At 36.5% G+C, this 23,859-nt stretch overlaps 1 protein-coding gene across 3 annotated transcripts in view; it reads right to left on the bottom strand.

Moving 5' to 3' along the window:
* Nucleotides 1-693: 693 nt before the first annotated feature.
* Nucleotides 694-23,859, bottom strand: part of ELAPOR1 (endosome-lysosome associated apoptosis and autophagy regulator 1) — a 53,269-nt gene continuing 30,103 nt past the window's right edge. Inside the window, exons 8-23 of one of the 3 annotated variants that reach the window (XM_039323330.1) lie at nucleotides 23,695-23,783; nucleotides 22,525-22,702; nucleotides 21,407-21,535; nucleotides 19,451-19,541; nucleotides 18,154-18,259; nucleotides 17,932-18,069; nucleotides 17,469-17,726; nucleotides 15,284-15,457; nucleotides 14,417-14,597; nucleotides 13,377-13,473; nucleotides 12,739-12,840; nucleotides 11,770-11,896; nucleotides 10,105-10,283; nucleotides 8,859-9,024; nucleotides 8,155-8,235; nucleotides 694-5,901 (exon numbers count right to left, since the gene is read on the bottom strand). In XM_039323330.1, the coding sequence (XP_039179264.1) occupies nucleotides 5,833-5,901; nucleotides 8,155-8,235; nucleotides 8,859-9,024; nucleotides 10,105-10,283; nucleotides 11,770-11,896; nucleotides 12,739-12,840; nucleotides 13,377-13,473; nucleotides 14,417-14,597; nucleotides 15,284-15,457; nucleotides 17,469-17,726; nucleotides 17,932-18,069; nucleotides 18,154-18,259; nucleotides 19,451-19,541; nucleotides 21,407-21,535; nucleotides 22,525-22,702; nucleotides 23,695-23,783 (2,165 nt within the window). In that variant the 3' untranslated portion in view covers nucleotides 694-5,832. The other 2 variants (XM_039323331.1, XM_039323332.1) reach the window with 2 other exon arrangements.

The raw sequence follows: 23,859 nt of genomic DNA, 5'->3' as shown, positions 1-23,859 counted from the left end.
TCCAAAAATGTAATACTAATAAATAGGTTCCTAGCATATTGTACAGAAAGGATTATTTCTGTGTATTCCATAGAATGGAGATTCAGTGGCTATTTCTCAGCTGTCCACAATCTAGCAGTCTCCCTTGCCAGATAAGAGATGACAGGCTTATTAGTCCTGTGCATCTAAAGAGCAACAAATTGGAGAAATGTCTATGGAGATTCTCAATCATCCTGGTCATGTTTCTTTTTATCCAAGAAAGTCCAGTTGGCTTTGTTTGCAAAAAGCATCTTTGGGCCAGCAAATTGGAGAATAGTGGAATCAAAGTATATCTTCTATGTTTTGGTTCTGTCTTTTTGCTCCTAGTTGTTCTCAAGTTATCTTCAAGTTGGGTTGATCAGAGCTGTGGAATAACAGATGCACTTTGCAAATAAAAAGCCCTAGCCATAGCATCTTCATTAAATAGGCCCAGAGAAACCTGAGATCCTACAGACCCATTATTAGGTAGGATTGTAAGTGCAGGGCAGCTCCTGTTCTGTTTTCTGTAGCTTGAATACCAAACATTATTATAAAAGTTGATTAAATAGAAATCAGAAGCTTTTCTTGGTCTCTCTTTTTTTCAGTTCATCTAAAATGAACAAAAAAAGGTGAAAGCCCACACCCAAAGTCATAAATGTACATTAGTTCTTAATCAAAAATCCACATGCAATGTTGTCTCCATAAATTACAAAATTGTATTGACCTTATAAATAGAACCCAGCCCATTATGCACATAGAACAAAATAAGCTTCAGTTTATCATCACAAGGCTGAAAAGCTCCCCCACAGGTTTATAAGTGTAATTAAATCAATTTTATACAGCATTGCAAAAGTTGTCATATTTTTAAGAAATGTATCATATTGTAGTCCCTGAATAGCATTTTTATGATTCATCCAAGCTCTGAAAAGTCCTTGAAGATTACTATTGGAATAATAAAATATCTGACATATTATTAATTATATATTAAAAAGATTACACTTTCTTCCAAAACCCTCAAACATGTACAAAAATGTGGAAGCAAAAATCCCCTCAGCATAATATACCACAACAATACAAAACAGTAATGCTGTTATGTTATTAAATAGACAAAAGTACTTTTCCTGTCTTACATGAATGAAATTTACAAACATGTGAATTACAATTGGGCCACATTCTCATAGATGACATATAAGAAAATCTAGATGCTATACAGTAGTGTATTCCCAAGCCTCTACAGTAGATAACATTAAGTAAGACTAAATATACTTAACCAGTGGACAACACTCTAGCATTAGTATCTTTTGAGAAAATACTAGAAAAATATAAGAAAAGGGCATCTCTGAATCTTAAGAAGTATGGCTGCTCTTCAAGGTCCATTTCCATACTTCTGAAAAAAAACATTCCTATTGCTCACTGCTCTGCTATGGAGTAATTCAATGGCTTGTTTTACAAATAGTAGAAAAACCATAATGTGATTTATTTATTTTGCTTATATGATGTGTGGCTGCATCTAGTATGACTTAGCATTTAGTATACACCAATTATGGTTTGTTTAACAAACCACAATTAATGTTTACAAATTTTGATTTGGTATTATATTTATTATAAATGAGCCATTCATATATTTAATGGCTACTGATGCCATTAAATGGACCAAGACTTTTCCTTCCTTATATTAAAACACATATTCAGCAAAATACTGTCACTGAATGTGATTGAGTATGTTATGTTGCATACACAAATCCAAAGGAAAGCTTCAAGTGTGGAATTCTGTTTGGACTGCTGCTATCAAGTTTTCTACAAAGTTAGTTTTGGGCCTTTATTTTTTTTTTTAAAAAAAGGTTACTTTCATAACACATCTAATTTTCCAAACTGAGAAGAAAATAACAGATCATTTAGAAATGTAATAAATACATAATTTGTGAGAATAGCTTTACAACCCTGTCCCCATTATTAGTGGAGCAGCCTCTTTCCCCTTTTGATCCTCTACAGTTACATTACTGAAACATCATGTTTCGATGATGTTGATAATCTGAATGTTAAATTTAAGATTCTGACATTATTTAGAAGTGATGCTCTGAAATGAGCAGATATACAGATCCACCACCTCTCCATGATTCATTAAAGCAGTTATCCAAAAGCTTTTCCCGCAGCCGCACAAATGTAAGCAATCCTGCTTTAAGAAGTCCTACACTAGTGCTGTGTCTACATTCCCTTATGCTCCAGAGCCTCTTTTGAATTGATTAGAATACTGCACTTCTGTTACTATATGTTTTAATACAAGTGATGGTTTTTAGTACATCAGTTGTTACTGTTTTGAATACGGTTGGAATTTAAGTGGTCTCCTTTCTTTTAAAAAGAAACAGAGGATGAAACTATCATAGGCATTTTCAACTTGGATAGGAGAAGCTTCATTGGGGCATATGGGCCCACTTGGATAGCTTTTTTTATTATTATGAACTATACTGTATTCTAGCCAAATATCTGCCCTACCTTTCTTTATCCTTTGAGCTTCATTTGAAACTAAAAATAAATTTTCCTGTCCTGAGCAACAAGAAACTCTCCTAAGTTATTCTTATGACCACTGATAAATTTGTCCCATAACATCTTACTGTATTACATGAGCATAACCATCCTATCCTCAGGCAAGCACTTTTGTATGGAAAATATAGGAATTTTTTTTTAAAAAAAACCTGATGCTTGATCCCAAATTGATTTGGTAATCGTAGACAAGAGTTGCTTTTATCTATTGTTTAAATAACTAAAGTCCAGTTGGCGAAAACCAGTCAAGGTACTATGGCAGCCTTCCATTACAGGACACGTTTTAGTCAGTGTTATTATGCTGACAATCACTCTGGCTTGCAAGGTTTGTAACTACTCCATAAAATGAATTTGTTCTACCATATATGTCTTTTGGGTGTTCCAAGACATGGTTGTACTACAGACATTATCAAACAACTGGCAAGCCATAATAGATGCTACATTTACTTTACATATTGTGAACTGTATAGAATGTTTCAAATTATTGCAACTAACAACTGATTCATGCAAATCTGGTTGTACAGTTTCCTATTGGGTAGGAAAGCACAGTTGATAACTATACTCTCAGAGCAATTTCTGCCCTTCTCATCTCTATATCATTTCTAAGAGGCTGTCACAGTCTCAATTTTTTTCAATTACTGTCACAGTAAAAGCTATTAGGCCTTTTAACCGTGAAGTATGCTGATCATTAGGATTATAGTATTTTTCAGTTTTATCATGCATTAGTACTTAAGGCTATTTGAGTAAAAGCATTTAGCTTGTCTCATTTTAAAGTAATATTGGTTATCTCTCTTGAACTAATATAGCTATATCCCAATAAATATAATCCATTTCAAACAATATAACAGTCCTATTCCTGTAAGAGCAACAATTTCTGCTAACTGCTTTGGCAAAAAATGGCTTAAATCAAGTTTCCCAAAAATTGTATCTCTCAAATGTGGTAGAATGCAACTCCCATTTCTGTCAGCAGACGGGTCCTGCTTTACAGGCTGGGAGTGATAGTGGCTGTGGTTCCAATACATCTAAAAAGCATTTGAATGGAAAGGCTTGGTTAAACATTTAAAAAATGGACTGTTAAAATCATTACAACTTTCAAAATATATTTAAAGTAGAATGTGGATAGCAATCTATACTACGGGGTGCTTTAAGTACATATTTGAAAAAGTACTGCATTCTTTTTTATAAATAGAGTATTTGGACGTTCAGAGGAATCTAAGGGGGATTTTTTTACTTGGAGGAAAGCTCTATTGAACTCAATGGGAATTATTTCTGAGGTAGAGAAGTATACCGTCAAAAATGAACTTGGGTTTTGCATATTCCACCCTCAAGGTTATTCTAACCTGCCAAAACAAACAAAGCAACAAAATCAGTCAATTTTAACTTGACAATTGCCAGTTATTAGATGTTGCCTGAATTCCAAAGCCCAAATTGTCAACCCTTCCCAAGTATAATGGAGGAAATAATCTCTAGCTACCGGTAGTTGCTCTGAAAAATTCTTAAAGAGAATAATATGAAGGTAAAATCACAACAAAGTACCTGAACTCAAAATATTCATGTTATTTTGGGCCATTTTCACTGTGTTAACACTCACAAGTCATCTAACATACAGTTGAAGGGAGTGAAGGTTCATTCTCCAAGCTTGAAGGTTGGTTTCCAAACATTTCATTACCAGGCTAGGTAACATCTTCAGCAGTGTTTAGTGGATGTCTGTGTCAGTGTTCCACTTATATAAGCGCTTCAGGTGTGGGAGTGTCAAGTGAGGGTCTTGTGATGGGCCAGGTGTGAGTCATCAGAGAGAGGCTTGTGATGGGGAGGTACTTCAGGTCAGGGTCATTGGAGGGTGTGAATTAGTGGGTCAGCCCTTATATAAGTGGAACACTGACACAGACTAAATACTGCTGAAGATGTTACCTAGCCTGGTAACGAAACATTTGGAAACCAATCCTCAAGCTTGGAGAATGAACCTTCACTCTCATCCTACACCTGAGCTACAGATATTCACCACTATTGCATACAATTGAAGCTCATGTCAGCAGACCTTGTTTTCAGGTCTCCTGTATTGTCCTTTGTGGTCTTAAGTATTCATTCAAAATAATTAGTTGTTTAAGTCAGTTTCTATAATCCAATGACTTCCAGCTGTGTCAAACTGCAACCCCATTGTCCTCAGCCAGCCAATATCTTTGAAGCATGCCAGATTGGAGAAGTTCTTTAAAATTTAGAAGGCACTGAAAAAAGCAAGAAAACCAGAAAAGTCTTATATGACAGGAATCTGTCCTATAAGATAAGCTTTTCTGGGTGGAATCAGGGCAGGGAAATGGCCTGACATATTAAGCAGACTCAGTAATTTCTTACAAAGATGGAGAATGGGTTTAAAATTTTGGTTTGCTATGCTAGAGGTTTTTCTTTATCGTTGCAGTCATTGTTATAACATTTACAACTCAGAGTTTAGGAATGATCTGGAATCCTAATCTGACTGAGTTGCATAATATGGCAGAAACCTTATTAGGCCATGGAGCTTCACATATGCTACTGTCAGGATAGGCGCACCAGCAGCACAACTCCTTAACCACAATGCATTTTCCTGAAAGGTCATTAGCAAGGCAAATAACAGCATTTTTCAAGTCTTGGAAAAGGTAAATGCAGATATTTTTTCCTTGTGGTTTTAAAATAAAAGGACTGGAAATAGAAACAATTGCAGAATAGCCAGATATCCTGACAGAGAAAGATAGGCCTGCTTTGTTGAGGAGTCCTCAATAGTACAATAAAATCTTTAGAGGCAAATTGGATGTAACTGTTGTTATACTAGCTTCCTTAGGAGGGATGTTTGTAGCAAGCTACAAAAAGCAGATAGAAAGTTTTACAGCACAATTTTAAACATTCTTCTTAACACAAAGACGTTTGGTACAATAGGTCTTACTCAGAGAAGCAGTTTGTTTTAGCAGAGTGACATGACTTTAAATCAATTTTACAGTTCTTTAGCTATTATAGAGAGAATGTGTATAATGTCACTAGCTTTACTGCAAAAAATAATGTTTTGTGGGGATTTTTTTTCTTTATCACAAAAGAGTGACATACACATATACATCCACACATAATTTTAAAAGCACAATTATATTTGGCACAGTTTGTTTTTGGAGAAATGTTAAAATGTTTGACTTAAAAAAGTACAGTAAGAAGCTGAAGTTAAAAGATATTCCAATAAGGCCACATGGCAAGTTCATCAAAGTGCCAGTATTAATCAAGGAGAACTCCCAAAGCATCCTCCATGAAAGGTGTGGGAGAGGCAAATCTCTTCTAAAGATCCATGTCGGTGGTGCCAGAGGAGGTCTTCAAGGGCACAGAATCAAAACCATCAGATGTTCTCTAAAGATAATACAAAAAGGAAATGTGAATAAAACTAGAATACATGAAGATTGTGTATACTTTGTCATTCAGAATCCTATTTTTATAGGAATCAGGCCAAACATTGCCATAATCTTTTATCAAGTGGCATGGAAAGGGCAAACAATGCAATCCTTATATTCACAGAACATGAGAACGGCTCCCGTAAGAATTGATGGCGCAACAAGTGTTTTAGGTGTACCGGGACTGTATCTTCCAGAGTTCCCAGGCAGCAATACCAAAGCTCAAGCAAGCTGGGAATTCAATAAATGTAGTTTCAACATGTTAGTGAGTCTAATATTTCTCTACCAGTTGCCTCCATGTTCTTCTGAACATATTCCAACATGGGTGGAGCATTCAATAGCAACTGGAGACTCTCTGATTCTTACCAGAAACTTGCTTTTGATGTTTCTTTCCCAGGTGTCCACACATGATTTTGCTTCTACTGGGAGGTATCAGTGCACTGGGGGCCAAAGAAGGGTCCATTTGAGGATGCTTGCAGTTAAGATACAGTTTAGCTGCTTGTGAATAGCACTGGATACTTCCCACAATCCCTTTTCTTGAGAGTGACAATGTTTTATTAAAACTTTTTTTTTTTTTACAAATATTGAAAATGAAGCTGTTGTCAGTCCCAGATTTTGGTATGTTTTGATTTCTAAATATTCAGTCTTTAGTTCCTGTTTCTGCTGTTTTAAATGATCCCAATTGCAATTTTTTAATAAAAATAAAGGAGCGAGCAACTGCTTTAAATATAAAAAGCACGAAGAGCTAATTAAGAGTCAGTTTAGAACTGCTGAGGAGAGAAATGAATGGGAAACACATAAGCAAAGGACTGCTTAACAGAAGTTGCTTTTGAAAGAAAAAAGGTTTTTGCAGACTGAGGGCTTCAATTCTAGGCGTTGTTGGAAATGCAGAATGGTAATATTTCTGAATAATCAAGATTTAGATATGGCCCATGAATATGAATGGAGAACCTTACACTTGGACTGCAGAGGAACAGTCCTCAGCAGTGCTAAAGGTTTCTTGTGTGGAAGCAAACTCTGATGGATCTCAGGGCATTCAAATGAAGCACCTGGGATGGGAAGAATGTAAGAGCTTCTAAATATCTGCACACAATGGTTAAAGGAGTTAGGCAATAAGATAGGACCAATGCCACTCTTTGCCAAGCCCTTCTTCAGTATTCATCTCACTAAGGCAGTGGTGGGATTCAAATATGTGAACAACCGGTTCTCTGTGTGGATGCCGCTTCTGGAAGTCTATTCTGGGCCTGGACAACAAAAAAATAGCTACCAGTTCTGCCGAAGTGGTGCGAACCAGCTGAATCCCATCACTGCACTAAGGGCTTTATACCAACAGTTATCTGTGCCATGAAATAACCATGAGTAGGGTCATTACTTCAGAATGGATGAGAAGAAAAATTGAGGTAATGAGCAGTTAACATTTGTCTGTGCACACAAATGGCTTGCTAAATATTTAAGTGCATATTTTTGCTGAATCATCATTGGGGGCAAACCCCAAATACTCAAGTTTCCCTTTAGTCTCAAGAATTGGGGAAGAGGATTTTTCATCTGCAGAATTAAATTCCAATGTCTTACTGCATTCATGGAATTTAAGCATCTAGAGCCAGGTTTCATGCTCTGCTTTGGTTCTCCAGCTTCACAGAAAGTTAGTGGAGCGCCCAGGCTCTAATTCACCAAAGAGCAAAAGGCCAGCAGGTAACATAAAATACTCAGTCCTATTCTGAAGAGTGTTAACAAGCAGTCACTTCTTCCAGAGACAGGCCAAGGCTCCACAAATTTTTCTGGGTTACATATATAATCCTGTACTTGCAATATGAGTTTGCAGTTTCCTGTGCAGCCTTCCTTATCCTGTCCCTTCCACCTACACTGCATTAAAAGTAATTCCAAGTTATCAGCCATGCTTACTGGGAGTTCTGAAGGTTGTAGTTCAACAATTCTGGAGCATAAGTTTGAAAAGATTACGCTAATAGATGTCTTCAAATACACTATTTTCTCAAAAGGAAATAGAGATTGTGATATTCACCTCTAAGAACAGATAGTCTGTAACTTTAAAAGACAAATACTATCCTTCTCCACAATATAGGCCTTCTATGTCTCCCCCCCCCCCCCAGTGATCACAGACTGTGCTGTCCGGCTATCTAGCAACATTTGATTGTGGTACGCCCTCCGTCAGCTGGCCTCTTTTTATATGCATCTACATTTGATCTCCATCTACCTGGAAGATTCTTCCTCTTAGTTTATTGAGAACAGCCCTATACACAGAGTCCTGCCATGCCTGACTGTACTTAAGAGAAACCTACAGGAAAACAAATAGTCACATTAGAAATTAAGCATTAAACAACAATGCACAATTAATTAGAATGTAAGTTTGAGCAATAGAAAACAGCAGTAAATGTGGAGAGGCTTTGAGGCTTGATATTATTCACAGATTTATCCCAGAGTAATAGGGATGTCACTGCAATATTTTGCCAGATCTATATGAACCATTATTCGTGATAATCTGCTGCATCTTAGAAACATTAATGTATTTATTATTGGGATTACGTAACTTTTGCTACTCATCTCTGTCAGAAATACTAGCAGGGGAGAGAAGAACCACTCAAAACAATTCTATTGGGTTGACTCATGAGGCTTACACAGTATGCAGCCTATAATAGCCAAGATCATTAATTACAAACAGCCACAATTTTTTTTTTAAAAAAAATGTCTTCTACAAAAAGATATATGCACATCCTGGGAATACTTCATACATTAGCTGAATTTAGAAAATGGTAATTCAGAGTGGACTCAAAAGTTAAACATGACAGATGAAACATCTGTCAGGGTCAGATAAACATTGGAATTAAATCAAAGGCCTCCAAACTTTCACTCTGGACAATTATAAAAGCTATTTCCTCACCCCTTCCCGTCCCAGCTTACTTTAGAAGTGAATGCCTTTATTTTTCCAAAGAGAGAATTCTTGCTTGTGAATAACAGGTCATCCTCTGCATCTTCCCCCTCCATGATGGCACAACTGTCAGCTGCAGGCAGTTCACCGTCCTTGGCACTAGCATTCATAACCAGCTTAGAGTATTTATACTCTAATCTAAAAAGATATAGACATATAAGAATCAGATGGAAGGGTTATACTTGTAAAGCAGACTTTGGATTCTTTTGCATCCTTGAGTTACTCTATCAATATCTTTTCCATTTCTCTTTTTAAACATGTTTTCTTTTTAAACTAGGCTAACATAGCCTTCCTCAAACCAGGTGATTCTCCTGACATCTGGACTTTAACTACCAAAATTCTCAGCAATGGCTAAATTAGGTGGAATATGAAGGCCACACATCTGCAAAGCACTAAGACTGGAGAAGATAATGCTGGTTTCTCTATTTCAAAGCAACACAAACATCAGTTAATATTAGAGATGTTAAAAAGGGTCTTTACTTAAAAAAGCATCTTTTTTTGGAGAAACTAAGCAATATTCATTTGTTACAAATTGTCTAGGTTGTTTCAAATAAATAACTATATAAAAAAATTTATAGACTAACATAATACATATAATACTTTATATTAAATGCAAGTTTGTAATTGCTGAAATGTTAAAAAGCAAATAAAAAATAAAAAAAACAAATTATTAACATGCAATTAACTTTACACACTTTTACATGGCCATTATGCAAAATATTAACATTTGAAAGCTGACTTGCAGCTTTTGCTATTGTCTGTTATGTTGTTCAAAACTGTCACCTGTTTTAAAAAATTAACTAGACAATGAGATAGGAGCTTTGCATAAAGTACCATAATAAAGAAAACCTTAGGTATGACAGAACTAGGTTCAGTGGATTTGGGATACAATGAACTTTTTGTTTTTCAAGGCAAAGTAACAGACAAGGTATTATTCAAACAATTTGTTATTCAATCTGAATGTTAATCACTTCTGTAAATGATGTCCACATATCTATTTTTATCAGTTTATATCATTTGCATGCTCTATGCAAATGATATAAAGTCATTCTTGCATAAATATGTCATTACATAAATAATGGAAATGAATAAAAGATATTATTTACTATTTTAATGAAGTTTCAGTTTAAATGTATTGCCTCTGATCCCAACAGTCCGCTAAACTGAAGATTTCTTGTCACAGTTGGAACTGATGACAAGTGGAGTGAAATAACTTACTTTTGATTTTTCTTCCAGAAGTAGCAAGTCATGACGGTCAGTAGGACAGCAGTACAAGTCCCAGCTGAGATGCCCACCTTAAGCCAGAAATCCATGGACTTGCAGATGCTGACTTTTTCTTCTGGAAGCAGGACGCCTCCGGCGCATAGCTTTGGCTTCCGCCATACATAGGTGGTTCGCTGTAGTGAGGAAAGCGGATCTGTCATAGCTTCAGTCTGATAAGCAGTAACACAGTTAAAGTCAATTGTCACAGCTGTACCCAGTGGTGGGATTCAGCTGGTTCGTACCACTTCAGCAGAACCAGTAGCTAATTTTTTGTTGCCCAGGCCCAGAAGCAGCATCCACACAGAGAACCGGTTGTTCACATATTTGAATCTCACCACTGGCTGTACCACTATTGCACACTACAGGGATCTTGAAAGGACAAGTTTAGGAACACTATCAGAGCTTTATTACTGAAATGGCTGCTGAAATAGAGTATTGCAAGCCTTCCCTATATGGCAGCACCCAGGTGTGCTGGAACATTTATCTCATTGTTCTCAGGCATGTTTCAGTCCAGTACTGACTGCCCCAGGTGGTTTGTAATTTGAATTCCTATGCATTTCTGTGAAAATCACTTGCCCTCTAAGTAAACATAGTTTGGATTTCCAGCAGATTTTTTTCCCCCTTTTCTTTCTCAGTTTGGGATCTCTCATTTTTACATGCATATTTACTGAAAGATTTAACAGAGCCCAGTAATCAATTAAATGCAAATTTAAATGTTGTATAGGAGCAAAGCAGATCTGTCATAGCTTTAGTCTGATAAACAGTCATTATTTAATAAAATAGTAAACGTATGAAGTAATACGTATTTGGTGCCAAACAAGTTTCTTTGGGGAAAAAAAGATTAATTCAAATATAATAAAGGTAAAAGTTTCCCTGTCCAGTCTGATAGCATTTATTTATTTATATATATACTGGCTGCCCATCTTACCTCAGGGTAACATTTTCGTAATTCTATTATCAAATCAGATAAAGATAAATCTTCCAGTATTACATTTTTTGGCTATCCCTTGTGTGGAAAGGATCTACAATTCTTGATGTCTTGATAAATTTAGAATATTAGGAGTTTAATCATTAATAATTAGTTAATAAGCAGCATTTGCTCTAAAGTCATGCTGATAATCCTGTGAGTTTCATCTTCAAATGTAGCAATAGTAGCACAAGTGCAAAAATCTGAATATTCCAATTCCTGAATTGAGTTTTTTAAAAACTTCATCACTTTTCAAAAACAGGAAATTAAAAGATAAACAGACAAGAAAGAAATGGTTTAAGAAAAGAAAAAAATCAAGAAAGAAAAAAGATGTGCAAAAGGAAAAAAAGTAAATTAAATAGAAAAAGAATGACTTCCAACTTTCTTTGGTACTGGTGTCAGTTTAAAAAAAAATCAAACTCTTACTCTTAGGTTAATATTGTTCTACATTATTTGTACAACCCCTTGTAGTTCTAATCATCAAATCCCCAAATCAGCATTTCTTTCTGTTTCTGGCAAAAAAAAAAAAAAAAAATCCGAATGAATTGATTCTTAAACAAAGTGATCCCAACATTTTATAATGTACGGGAAAAGTCTGATGGCCTCAGGCAATTTAATAAAAGAAGCCCCAGAGACTGAGCCCAAGCGTCTACCTGTATCCCTCCAATGCAGGCACTGATAATGGCATGGTAATCTTCTGCAGAACAGAGAGGACAGGCTTCAACTGACTCCCACAGGAAATGGAAAGTGCATCCATCACAGGTTCCATCGGGACACTTGCTATTTTGAAATTTTAAGAAACATCTTAAATAGAACCAAATAAAGACTCACTTGTGCAGAGAACAGATCAAGAACTGGCTGTCGAAGGTTTCAGCAAAGGTAATTTTCCAGCCCTACCATCAAGTATCCCTTAAACTAGCTGCCTAATGCTACCCAGAAGAGTTGGGAATTCTGGAAATTGCAGCTCCTCTCTGTCTTGAGGACATCAGACTAAGGAATTTTGCCTTAACCAATGATCAACATCATACCTCATGTACAGATTGTGTAAGAGTTGCTGAATTTCAAAGCAGTTTAATCTGAACATTTTGATATATTTTATTATTAAAGCATTTTTAGAAGTTCTTTTAAAAACTATAGTTACTGTGAAGAATACAGCACACTATATATAGTGTTGGAAATAGTTTGGGAGAGATCAAGTTGGTAAATGTGAACAAACAAACTGGATCTAAGACTGTATACTGCCAAACTAGATATGCAACTTTAGCTCCAGAAACAGGAAAAACTTCTAAGATCCTGAGAGCTACTAGCGCTCACTGTTGACAGTATTAAGTTAAACTAAATGAACCCATTGTCTGAATCAATATAAGGCTATAGTCTGCTGGTAACCGTAGAAATTCTCTTAGTAGTACAAAACTTTTTGAGGCTCATTCTTAAGGAATAACTTCAGAAGCTAGCTGAGCACTGTAATATTAAGAAATCCCACATTTCCAAGCAATCTTTTAAGAACAGGGAAGTTCCTTAAATCTTATAAAAGCATTACACTTGGCACTTCAGACAATATTTTATCTGCCTGAAGCAGAGGAAGGAGAGGAAAAAATAACATCGCAGTTGCTTGACATTACCTTGGTAAAGAGAGAGATCCAAACTGAAGTTTTAGGGGATCACATCTCAGCCTAATGGTAGTTACTCTTCCATCATGGCATGTCTGGGTCACATCCTTGGATCTGCAGTTCAGAAAAGTCGTTATCTTAAGAAAATCTAAACTAGGGTTCCTGAAAATGGTCAATATTGATCCCCCCAATATCCAAGGGTTCAGTGATCAGCTCCTCTTCCTCATTCCCTCTCCTCCTCCTCCTCTGACTCAAACAGAGTAGGCATTTCTTATACAATTGTACAAACTTTAAGTCCATGTGCATAGTTTGGGGCAATCAATGCCCTCTCATTATCAGTAAAAATACAAAGAATACATAGAAAATAACATTGCCAGTTTGTGAAATCACAAATCAGCTACCAGCCTTGGCTACCTCCCTTTGTCAAATGCAGATAATTCAGCGCTAGCAGCAATACAGCACTTTCTGCTATATTATTTCAAATCATGTTCTGGTTTGGAAAGTAAGATTTCACAAGCAATAAATTTGCCAAATTTCTCCAAGATGCTGAAATATTGCCAGGAATTTTTTGTCAGAAAAATACCATTTTTTCCCCACAAAAAATGGGGTTAAAACCTGATCATACCTTGTTTGACAGTTCTTTAGCTTACCTATAAAAAAATATGACATCAGGTAAGTGCTCATTTTCAGCTGGGAAATAATCAGCATGAGAAGTTATGTTGTCCAGAATATGTTTTGTTGTTACTCCTAGAGATTAAATCCCAATCAGTAAAAATACCACCACATAGGAAAGATAGAGAATACATTTTAAGGATACATTTTGTTCCCCAAAATATATTAAGTTAAAGGTTTTCTGCATCAGAAGGTAAATCCCATCTTGTATTGATTACTGTAATTGACACATACATTTGTTTTGTCCATAATTGATTTTTTTTCCACAGTATATCATGTAGCTAATAATATGTGACCTGTCTTTGGCTACTTATTTGCCAGTTCCAAAATTTGTAGTATATTTCACAAAAAAGGTCACATACTATTAGCTATGTGATACAATCTAAAAAAAGGAAGAAGCCACGTTTTGTGTGTGTGTGTGTAAAGCATGATGAATGGTATGAGCCACAACTTTGTTTTTATAAGAATGAGGAGAACTAAAGTGAAAAAGTGCCAAGAGGTACAGGCATACATAATCTTATGGTGACTTGGAGGAAGGAGCTGATACCCACAATGAGCAGGATGGTGGGGCTAAGTGTGGGAATGGCTCTACTATGAGTGTGGCCAAAATATTCTGGGTTTTTTTTTCCCCGTCTGAATTTGAGAGGAAATTTTCTTTGTTATTAAAAAAAATTAAACCATTAATAGTTGAGTCTGTGTCACAATTTTAACTAACTTTGTTAGGAGAGAAGCCTGGGCGGTGGTAAAAAGGGAATTAGTGAGCCTCAAGAAGTTGTGGAGGAAAAATTCTGCAAAGAATTGTGGAGAGGTGATGGACACCTGGGGGTCTTTTTTAAAGAAAAAAAGGATCCTCCCACCTAATATTTTCTATAGAATGATTTTGTTCTTCTGTGCCAGTGATTAAAGTGATTCTGCGAATACTGGGTCAGGATTTGGTTCAGTATTATGAAGATCACCATCTGGCAACTGCTTTTGACTTCTGTTTAGTAAACAGGCTAACATTTTCAATGGCTCTCACCCACAAAGGTATCTGCCAGGTTCACAGGCTGAGAAGAGACCATGGTTTTGTAACCCCTCACTTCAGAAGGAATCATGACGGACTGGCATACATAGGATGAAGTTGACTTGGAGAACTCAGTGTCTTTGCCCAAAATATGAATATCTGTGACATTATCTATGCAGAGAGCAGTCTTCTTTCCCTTCATGAAAAAACAAAAAGAGAGACTTGATAGCAACCATGCCTCTTATTGCTATTAAAAAGCGAGATGTTCTTTTTGAAATATTGTACAGGTAGTCCTCAAGTTACAACCATTCATTTAGTAACTGTTTTAAGTTACAACGGCATGGGAAAAAAGTGGCTTATGACTTACGACTGTTTTTATGACTTTTGACCATTGCAGCATTCCCATAGTCATGTGATCAAAATTCAGATGTGTGGCAAGTGGCATGCATTTATGACAGCTACAGTGTCCCTGGGTCATGTGATCCTTTTCTGATCATCCGACAAGCAAAGTCAACGGGGAAATCAGATTTACTTAACAACCATGATACTCTTAACAATTGCAGTGATTCATTTAACAACTGTGGGAGGAAAGGCCGTAAAATGGAGCAAAACGCATTTAACTGTCTTGCTTAGTGGTGGAAATTTTGAGCTCAATTGTGATTGCAAGTTGAAGACTAGCTGTAATCAAAAAAAAATCTATGAGCATTGTGCTGCAAAATTGGGGTTCAAAAGAGGTACAAGGAAGGAGACTCATGGACAAACACATTTCTCGGTTCAAGAACTCCACCTTCCTGCATTAAGTAGTGCTGTCCAAAGGAGGGTCCCTATTGCATTTGCTTAAATGCAATAAAAATTAATACATGAAAATACACATATACTTACATAATTTCCACATAGACTGATGTTGAAATGATGAAAGTACTTCAGGCCTTTTGAAGTAAAGCTTGGCCCTCCTAAAAAGGAGGTGCTGTTAGCCAGTCTGGAGAAGTTATACTCCAGAGTCCTATCCTTCATGCTGATTGAGAAGTGACAGTCATTGTAACACAGAGAATGTATCTAAAGAAAAAAAAGAAAACACATCCCAGCAGAAGAATTTAGAAACTGTTGACTTTGTCAGCAATAATAAGACACTCAAGTGTTACTGAAATGTCTAATACCAGCTCCTGAATCCCTTAGCGTCCTACTCAGACAAGCATTGCTTGCCCAAACAACATGGATGATTATAGAAAACAGAACATCGGAGAGGAAGAACTTAACAGCTCTTGTGCTATTTCAGTTTTAGCAGGAAGTATCCACTTTTTCTGAAAGAATATAATTTTATTTGTATTAAAGAAAAATCTACAATGATTCAATAAAACAAAAATACATATAAATTATCTGATGATTTGTGGAGGATGAAATTAAATCTAATTTATCATGCAATTCTTACAGACAGCATTTTACTCTTCTATCTGAAAGACTGCGTTCATGGATTGACCAACCAATTTAGCACATTTGATTATTGCTCATTGCCTATCTAGGGCCACAAAAGCAGTATGAGGATTTTTTTAAAAAAAAAATATCACAATGCTTTAATAACAGGATCAACATTTCAGATTCAGAATATTATATAAATTTATTGCCAACTGAGAGATTGTACCATATTCAGCAATGTATGCTGGAAGAAAGGAAAGACTATATTTTCAAAGAATATTCTGCTCTTTGTGTATGCACAGTATACAACTGAAAAAGTAGCTCAGGTAGTATGGTTCTGAGGCTCCTACTACTGTTGAATAGTTATTTTTGCTTAAGGCAAGTTTAGTTTGCTATTTTATTCATTGAACTTTGGACTTGGCACTCCAGCACCCACAGGGCCTTATCTGTCACAAATACCATCTTATGTCATGAGGATACAAAAAGTAAATGGCTAAAATCTTGCTTGTGCCCCAAAATTTTACAAGACTTGGAACGAAAAAGCTAAAATCTCCAATGAGTTTGGACTTTTAAAGTTAATTTTGATTATGTATTGAGCCTCTGTTCACTCTTGCAAAATCATGCAATGGCACATGCAAAAGTTTTATTTATTTATTTATTTACTTACTTATTTATTTATCATCTCACCAAAGGTGAATCTGGCCGATGCACAAAGATTGCTATCCCTGGCTTGGCTCTTTGGGATATTAATGCTGACAAATTACACATATAGTCCTCGACTTACAACAGTTCATTAATGATGGTTCAAAGTTACAGCAGCACTTAAAGTGACTTATGACCGTTTTTCACACTTGCCGTTGTAGCATCCCCATGGCCATGTGATCAAAATTCAATTCATGGGATCACCCTTTGTAGCTTCTGACAAGCAAAGTCAATGGGGAAGCCAGATTCACTTACTGTGTTAGTAATTTAACAACTACAGTGATTCACTTAACAAATGTGGCAAGAAAGGTCATAAAATTGGGCATAACTCACTTAACAAATGTCTCATTTACCAATAGAAATTTTGGGCTCAATTGTCATAAGTTGAGGACACTTTTACAGTATTTCTTTAAAATGTCATATTTATGTAATAAAATAGTAGATAGCTAATTTGGCCATCTGGAAAATTGTCAAAAGTGTAGAATAGTATGTTCTTTATGTTATGTTGCAAGCTCTTTTATTATAACTGAAAAGACCCATCATTTCCTGATTCAATAGGTAGCAATTAGAAAGAAAGAAAAGAAGTCTCCACTCGAATGTGCATTGGGACATATTGATTGGAGATGGAATGCAGCTGCTGACATTCTTAAAACTCAGCTCTTCTCAGTGAATCTTGTTAAAGAGACTTTCTGAAGGTTGTGTTAGGAGAAGAATCATGCTTGGTTTCAAGCAGATGTTAAGAATCTGACAAATTGCTACTTTCTGGCAATATATCTGAACCTAATATTTTATTAGGATTTATTGCTCTGATATTGGTTTCATTATTTTAAGTAACAACCCTTTGTCAATTTCAATATTTGCACCCCTCATGTTGCACTTTTGTTCAAATAATGATGTAGCTCCAGTTGTCACAGTACAGAAATTATGAACAGTAAAGAGGACAATATAGTACCTTGTTATTTTTTGTGCCAGGGCCACAAGGGATGCAAGCTTGCTTTCCATAAGGTTGGTGAGCTTTCAGGTAAGTGTTTAATGGACATGGAGAACAACCACCGGATGTTTTGTCAATGTAGTGCCCATGAGGGCAGGAAGTACAGGATGAGCCAGAGGTTTCCAAAGCGCACTGTCGGCAATAAGAAGCGACACCGTCTATGACATTGGTCACATTAATGGAGTACAATCTGGCAACATCATTTGTGTATTTTCTTCCCTGGAAGAAAACATAGAGTGTCACAAATGCCTTGAAGTAGCAAAAGTATTCAGTTATAGAGAAAGGAGGACAATTGCAGGAAATGCTGGGCAACGTCCGAACTTTAATGACCCCTATTTCTAAGAATAAACCTAATTCTTGATGAGGCTCATTCCCTAAAAGGATATTTGAAGAACTAGTAAAAAACGGATTTCTCAGTCTTTACCGCTTCGTCATATGCTGTCCTCTGGAAGGCCCATGTGAAACTCGTGGTAGCATTCTTCTCAACAATGTATGTATAGGATTGTTTTCCCTTGGAGCCAATCCAGGTTTCTACGGGGGAATTGGTTCTAGAATTCATACCCTGTCAAAGATGAAATAGCACAAATCTATGAATAAACAATACACCTAAACAACTCTTGATTTTAGATGTCGAATAGTAACTTACCACCATAAAATAAAGTTCACAATTCACACTGCAGATGGTTTCAAAGACAAAAGTGATTTCTGCTATCTTCTTATTTTCAGAGTCTTCCATAACTGATTGTGGTGGACTGCAAATGAATAAGCAGAACTCATGAATTGAAGAAATAGTTATAAATCAGGGGTGTCACTCTGGTGGCCCACGGGCCGGATGCGTCATGCACAGGCCATGCCCATCCCCGGTTCCACAAAGGCAAAAAAATGATACGTCATGATACATCACATGACACAATCTTTGACACCCACGCTATAGATGAAACATCTCAATTATTGCTGCTTCAGTAACTAGGTAATCAGAATATTTACTTTAGAAACTAGGTAATCAGAATATCGACATTCAGTGGTGGGATTCAAATACCTGAACAACCGGTTCTCTGTGTGGACGTAGCTTCTGGAAGTCCGTTCTGGGCCTGGGCCCCCGTGGGCCAGAACGGACCTCCAGAAGTGGCGTCCACGCACTTCTGGTGGGCTGTTCTGGGCCTGGGAGGCCTGCCCAGCTCAGAACAGGCTTCTGGAAGTGGCACCCACGCACTTCTGGGAATCTGTTCTAGGCCTTACGAAAAACGGATAGGGCTTCAGCTGGTTTGCTGAAGTCAACAAAAAAAATTAGCCATCGAACCAGTGCAAACCAGCTGACAGTGCAAACCACTATCTACATTCCATTTCAAATATATTCAGAAGAAGATATTCGAATGGAATCACACTTCAATCATACAGATGCATTGTACGTATGATTCAGTGTACAGCATACCAGTACACTCTATGCACATTTATTTGGTTGTGACAAAACAATACAAACTGCCTAGTTTTAAAGATCACATTTTAAAATTCTGTTAAGAATCAGGTCAATTTTTCCTTCATTGTCTCTTTCTGCCATTTGTTATTAATCATTGTAAAATAATGCAAGCAGAATACTGACTAGGAGAAATTAAATTTGTTTATGCAGCTTTCTTGATAACAGTACAGCAGGAATTTGCCACTGCATTCTTTTGGACCTTTTCTTTTGATTTTTCAGTGTAGCATACAATCATTGTATTTCACAGTAATTTTCCATCCAAGTTCTAACTAGATTCAACCATGCTTAGCTTTCAAGCCCAGGCATGGTTAGCCAAAAGCTACTATTGACTGAAGCTTACCTAGAAATTAAGCACATTGCTTAGATTAATGCTTTATCTGCACTTCCCACTTACCTATTGCACCTGCTCACACTGCTTTACCAATGCATTTCCAATAAATAGTTTAATTTGGACTAGTAACCTCACCTGAAGCCAGGAATCACTAATGTTAAAATCATGAAATCATTGTCAGAAGCTCCTGCAGTTGTGTAGATGTAGTCACCAGCCACTTCCCACCCTGAAAATAAAAATCAAGAATTAACCACATATATTTGACGGAAGATTGTTATTTCCATTATGTAATCTCATATTTAATGTGTGCATTCCCTTCACAGAAACACAAGGAGTCTATTGCTTTGAACTTATTCCCATCCACTCTGTAACATTTTAAAACTAGTTTCTCTAGAAGCATTTGGATCACAATTTGAGAAATTTTCCAGGGATCAGGGCTGCTACTAGCTGGGGAATTCTGGGGGTTCGAATTTCAACAAATCTGGAATGAAGAATTCAGATCATTGAAAGCTGTGATAACATAACAATGGAGTAGAGGTCAGTGGAGAATTGCATATTCAAGGGGCTCCCAGGAGGGAAATAGAGAACTGAAGATGTCTCCATGAAAGTGGAGCTGACAACTGCAGTGAAACACGCCCCTGAATAGACCCACTCTTCGAAACCTCTCTGAACAAGGGGAGGATAGGAGATTTCCCACATATGCTCCAGATAGCTGCTCTTTGCAAGGAGACTGAAGAACAGCGATCTCCAATTGCACATTAACTACTTTTAAATGATTAGAAACCCTTGGAACAACAATTTTGAGTCTGCCTTCAATTCTGAATAGAAGAAAATTTTAATCATGTTTGCAGCTTAAGAATTTAAAGTATGTGAAATTAACAGCAAAAAGCTAAATAAGGTTTTGAGCTTAGAAAGCTATAAATGGACTAAGGGTCCGGATAAAATTGGAATATTGTAACTTTTATAATAAAATTCTGGAATTAATTATAAAGAACACACAGCTTCTCATGAGAAATAGATTCTGATTTTGTTTTTGTAAGATATAACAAAGTTAAGTAATTTCATAATTTCAAAAAGTGGACACTAGAGGGACTAAAGCAGTGGTTCTCAACCTGTGGGTCGGGACCCCATTTGGGGTCGAATGACCATTTCATGGGGGTCGCCAAACAAGGCTGTCTGCCATTTTTCCCCCCTTTTCTTTGGCCACGCCCCTGGCACCCAGTGATGTATAAGTGGTTGGGGGTCACCACAACATGGGGAACTGTATTATGGGGTCGCGGCATTAGAAAGGTTGAGAACCACTGGACTAAAGTTTTTAGGGAAAGATTTACTAGGCTGTAAAATGTAAAATGATACAAAACATAATGAAAATACAGGAGACTTTTGAATAATACAATCAGAAAAGACTAGCCACAATATCAACATTATTGATAATGATGTCTTCTTCTATGAACAGACTATGTCCAAAAGTTGTTATGTACAGACGTAGAACAATTTTTATCTGACAGACCAAGAGAATGATTTTGAAAAGGAAGTTTTCAAACTGAAAGAGGTATTCTAGATAAGAAATGAGATATAAGATGAAGAGGCAATGGTTTGTAAGCGGAAATTGGATGAAGAGTGCAATGGTTTGTAAGCTGAAATTGGATGAAGAGTCACTAAATTGTTTATATTTGTAGTGATCAAGATTGAAAGTCATTTATATATTTCTTTTTTCTTATTGTATTCTTGCTTTTCTCTTTCTTCTCTTTTCCTTGCAATAAAACTAAAAATAGAAAAATCAGGAGATTTAGAGATGCTGATTTCTGAGGTAGTCATTCAATTCCTGTAATATTTTATTTTCATCATATAGAAACACATGGTTAGAAAAGACTTTGGAAAATTTCTTCTCTAACCCTAGGGCTGTTGTAATTGTAATCTTCAATAAAATTACTATAAAAAATAAACTATCCATTCACATAAGAGTAAATAACAAGTCCAGGGTAGGTTCGTAAACTGTCTGGGGGTGCAATTTAATAAAGACACACAGCACAACTAGGGCCTCTTGCATTATCCAAATGCATTAGGTAAAAATACACATTGGGAGGATACCTGCCATTCTCTTATATTCAAAACTGATTCCACTGAGGACTGTAGTCTCCATATTAGCTGGCAGAGTGTTCCACCATTTATATTCAAAGCCTACCGCAGGCTCGGTGCCAACCGGGCAATTGGTACAACCTGAGAACCAAATTAAAAGAAAAAAACACCAAACACACATACAGTCAGGAAAAAAATTACTACTGCTACTGACAGTCTTTAATTGGTACTGTGGTTAACAGCACTTTCTGAAACAGTGGTAAATATAGTACAGCTATGATGGTAGCAGCCTTTAAAAAGAGTGCTTTTAAGAAGATCCACTAAAACCAATGTTTGTCAAACTTGGCAACTTTAAGACATACAGACTTTTAATTCCCAGAATTTGAGACACACTGGCTATGGAATTCTGGTAGCTGAAGGCCACATGTCCTAAAGTTGTCAAGTTTGAGAATCACTGCACTAAGGTTTCATTCTGGCTTTGTTTTCTTTTGTAATATCTTGAAATTTTTCGTGAAAGTAGGCAGCACTTTTTCAGACATATAACTTGTAGAGCAGTCACAATGACCTTTTAATGGTTTGTTTTTTTCATTTGTTTTAATGGAGCAAACTGTTGTACAGGGAGTAATTCTTCATGTTCCAAATTAGTCAGGTATATCAAGGTCAAGAATAAATCAGTAATACCCTCGGTAAATCATCGCTAAAATTCTTGATAGCTTTGAAAGATAGCTTTGTTCATTTGGCTCTTTCTTCTTTTCCTGCTTTATGGATGGTTCATAAAAAAAACAACAACCTGTATTATACTGGAAAGCACACAATTTGGAACACCATACTGGAGAAGGTTAATCTAAGTACACCAAGGAATCACATCCTCACCAGTGTTGTTTAGAGTCTCGTAGCCCTGTTGCCTTTAGAAAGAGCAATGAATAAGGGGAAAAAAGAGAAGAAAAGCTCCCACAATAAAAGACCAAATTCTCTTTTCTGCCACTACTGAATCCAGGAAGTGCCCAGTTCATGCTTTCTAGAGGCGGTTCTCAGTGATCAGAGCATGGTGCCAGTTTAAACTGTTTGGAGAACCTCGTTTGTGTGAGTTTTATCTAATTCAGAAGGGGGAAAAAACAGAATAGCATTACCAGTCCCATTTGAGTATGTTCCATATGGGCAAGGCTTGCAGGTGCTGGCATTTGTCTTGAAAAAACCAGGATTGCAAGGGGGGCACATCACCTTTATACCCGATGGAGGTAATTTCACTGCCTTGGGGATGTCCTCATTGCAGATCTTTGGCTCAGCCCATTTATACATTAGCTGTGTCTGTGAAGATAAAGCTATCACTCATTCATCCATTCAGTCAATCAGTCATTCACTCATATATAAAACATTTTACAGCATTTTTATACGCAAAATAATTTATAATGGTCATTTCTTATACAGTAGTATAAACAATTTCATGCTATCCAGATATTTTGGTTCACAATTCCAGGATTCCTTTGTTGCTAGTCATATTAACTGTGGCTAATGGGAGTTGAAGTCCAAATTATCTAAAAAGCAAGGAATCATATATCTACAGTATGCAATGCATACAGCCTACAATAATTTAGAGGTTGTTGAACTATAACTTCCAGTGTTTCTAAAATGCATGGTCAATGAGAACAATTTTCACAGGTATATTATGGTATACTCTATTTCCCCAAATATACACAAAAATACAAATACGTATGAAGAAAAAAAGGACCACAGACTGAACTTAACTTTAAGTGGGACTTATATGCCAAAACCTAGAAGCAAAGTCAAAAAAAGGGGCAGAGCCACGATCAAAATGGCATTTGGTTCAATTTGATTTAATAAATTAAGTAAAACAATTATATATCATTCATCATGATTACTGTTCATACAAATAATAATTCTTCCTTCCTACCATATACATATATTTAATAATTTCCCCCTTCTCTCAGGTAACATAATTCAACCAAGCTACAGAAGGGATTTTGTTGGCTACCTCCAAGCATTTTAGGTGGCCCATATAGCCCATTGAAGTTCAATATTCAATACTCGTGGAACAGGGAACCGAACAAATATTCTGACTCTCCTTAAAGGTAAATAAACAATGGCTATATGGGATGTGTTAACCAATCCTTATCTATTTCAGGCCTTGTTAATCATTCTGATTATTAAGTATCCACAAGGAAGTGCATATGGCACTTCGCAGCAGAAACATTTTGAATAATGCTGACCATCAAGGCTGTGCTTCAAAAGACCCCCAAAAGAGCATCCCAGTACTGTATGGAATTCTAGAGGTTGCATACCTCCCCGTTTGTATCACAGGCAGTGTGGATATAAAAATAATCCTTATTTGTACAGGCTGGGCGAGGCTTGCAGGAGGAAGAACCTGGTTCTTTGTGGCAAAAGAAACAGCAATTAAATCCATGCAGATATGAGAGACTCAGGAATATTTTCAGCAATAAGCTATA

Source organism: Crotalus tigris, unplaced genomic scaffold (assembly GCF_016545835.1).
Source record: "Crotalus tigris isolate CLP2741 ecotype Arizona unplaced genomic scaffold, ASM1654583v1 scf7180000024167.7108832, whole genome shotgun sequence".
Taxonomy (NCBI): Eukaryota; Metazoa; Chordata; class Lepidosauria; order Squamata; family Viperidae; genus Crotalus; species Crotalus tigris.
Note: the sequence above shows the minus strand (reverse complement) of the source record. Positions and strands in the feature narration are given on the sequence as shown.